At 58.7% G+C, this 1,633-nt stretch overlaps 1 protein-coding gene across 1 annotated transcript in view; it reads left to right on the top strand.

Moving 5' to 3' along the window:
- Positions 1-1,633, top strand: part of Pde4c (phosphodiesterase 4C) — a 24,636-nt gene that overhangs the window by 13,203 nt on the left and 9,800 nt on the right. Inside the window, exons 4-6 of the mRNA XM_033759392.1 lie at positions 155-374; positions 804-840; positions 910-983. Of these exons, the coding sequence (XP_033615283.1) occupies positions 155-374; positions 804-840; positions 910-983 (331 nt within the window). The remainder of the gene's footprint in view (positions 1-154; positions 375-803; positions 841-909; positions 984-1,633) is intronic.

The raw sequence follows: 1,633 nt of genomic DNA, 5'->3' as shown, positions 1-1,633 counted from the left end.
GGCCCGTGTGTGTGTGCGCGCGCGCGCGCGCGCGCGTCCGGCTTTCATCCCCCAAAAGGCTTCGGGGGCGGAGCTTGGACCTTTGGCCGGTCGGGGACTGGTGCAGAGAGAGCCGAGACCGCTTGGGGACATCCGAACTCGGTCCCGGGTCCAGACACCCCGAGGCCACCAGACGCCCCCACGCACCCCGGTGTCCTGACCTCTGTCCCTTCTGCCTCCAGCTTGGACCTGGACCATGGGCGTTCATGCGGCAGGGGCGCCCAGACCGTGGGCTCGCACGGCCAGCGGCGGGAGTCCTTCCTGTATCGCTCGGATAGCGACTGTGAACTGTCGCCAAAGGCCACGTCTCGGAACTCCTCCACAGTCAGTGACCTGTGAGTCCGGGCTGCTGACAGGCCACCTCCTCCCCTCTTTCCATTATTCCTCCTTTCAGCAAACTCCTTCAAGGCACCCTTTGAAATGGGTTTTGTGGTTTAAGTAGGAGTCTGCCAGGCAGCTAGTTTATTGAGCATGCACCCGTTTTATATCAGCCGATGTTATCTGCCTAATCCTGGCCTGGGTTGGGGTCAGGGTGGTAACCCAGATATATTAAGGCCGGATGGCAGTGAGCAAACCAGCTCGTGGATTTGAGCCTCCTGGCATCTGTAGTAATCATTTCTGATTCTAAGACCCCTGGTGCCCTGGGGACTCGGTCTCACCGTTTATGAGAAACAGAAAAGGTGATTGATGATGAGTAGCAGTGGGGTCGCTGGGGGAGTGGACTGAGGGGCGCCAGGCTCTCCCTGACGGCCCTCCCCCCACAGACACGGCGAAGACCTGATCGTGACACCTTTCGCCCAGGTGGGTGTCACCCTCGCCCGGGGGCTGCGGGCGGAGCCACCCGTTCCCCTCTGACCCGGGTTCCCCCAGGTCCTGGCCAGTCTTCGGACCGTGCGTGGCAACCTGGTGACCCTAGCCCACGGCCACGTCCAGGAGACCACGGGGTAGGCCGAGAGGGAGAACTAGGCGGGGTCGGGTGTGGCAGGGGGGACTTCCCGGCACAAGAAATAATCTTAGAGGCCCGTGAGGAGGTGCCCGCCTATCACCCCATCACTCCATTCAGGAGGCCGAGGCAGGAGGATCTCTGTGAGTTCAAGGCCAGCCTAGACTCCATAAAGAGACCCTGTCTCAAAATATAAATACATTAAACCCAACCTGGGAGATTTAATGACTTGGGAGACCCTGTCTCAAAAGGAAAAAGAAAAAAATAGGCTGACGGGCTGGGGATTTAGCTCAGTGGTTCTGCCGCCTTCCTCACAAGTGCAAGGACCCAAGTTTGATCCCTGGTACGAAAAACAAACAAACAAACAAACAAACAAACAAAAAAAGGCTGGAGCCAGGGATTTAGCTCAGCGGTTCGGTGGCCTGCCTTGCAAGCGCAAGGACCCGAGTTCAATCCCCGGTACCAAAAAACAAAACAAAACAAAACAAAAAAATCGGCTGGAGATGTAGTTCAGGGTGAAGGCCCTGGGTTCCATCCCTCGTACCCTGGAAAAGAGGGGAGGAGGAAGAGAAAGCGGGTGCCCCGGCAGGGCCTGGGGCTGTGGGGTAGGCGGTAGGCGGGTGTGCGGGCCCTGACTTCTGTCCCTTGCGC

This window comes from Fukomys damarensis, unplaced genomic scaffold (genome assembly GCF_012274545.1).
Source record: "Fukomys damarensis isolate Sample0158 unplaced genomic scaffold, DMR_v1.0_HiC HiC_scaffold_37, whole genome shotgun sequence".
Taxonomy (NCBI): Eukaryota; Metazoa; Chordata; class Mammalia; order Rodentia; family Bathyergidae; genus Fukomys; species Fukomys damarensis.
The sequence above is the reverse complement of the archived record's forward strand: the minus strand, read 5'-3'. Positions and strand labels throughout refer to the sequence as shown.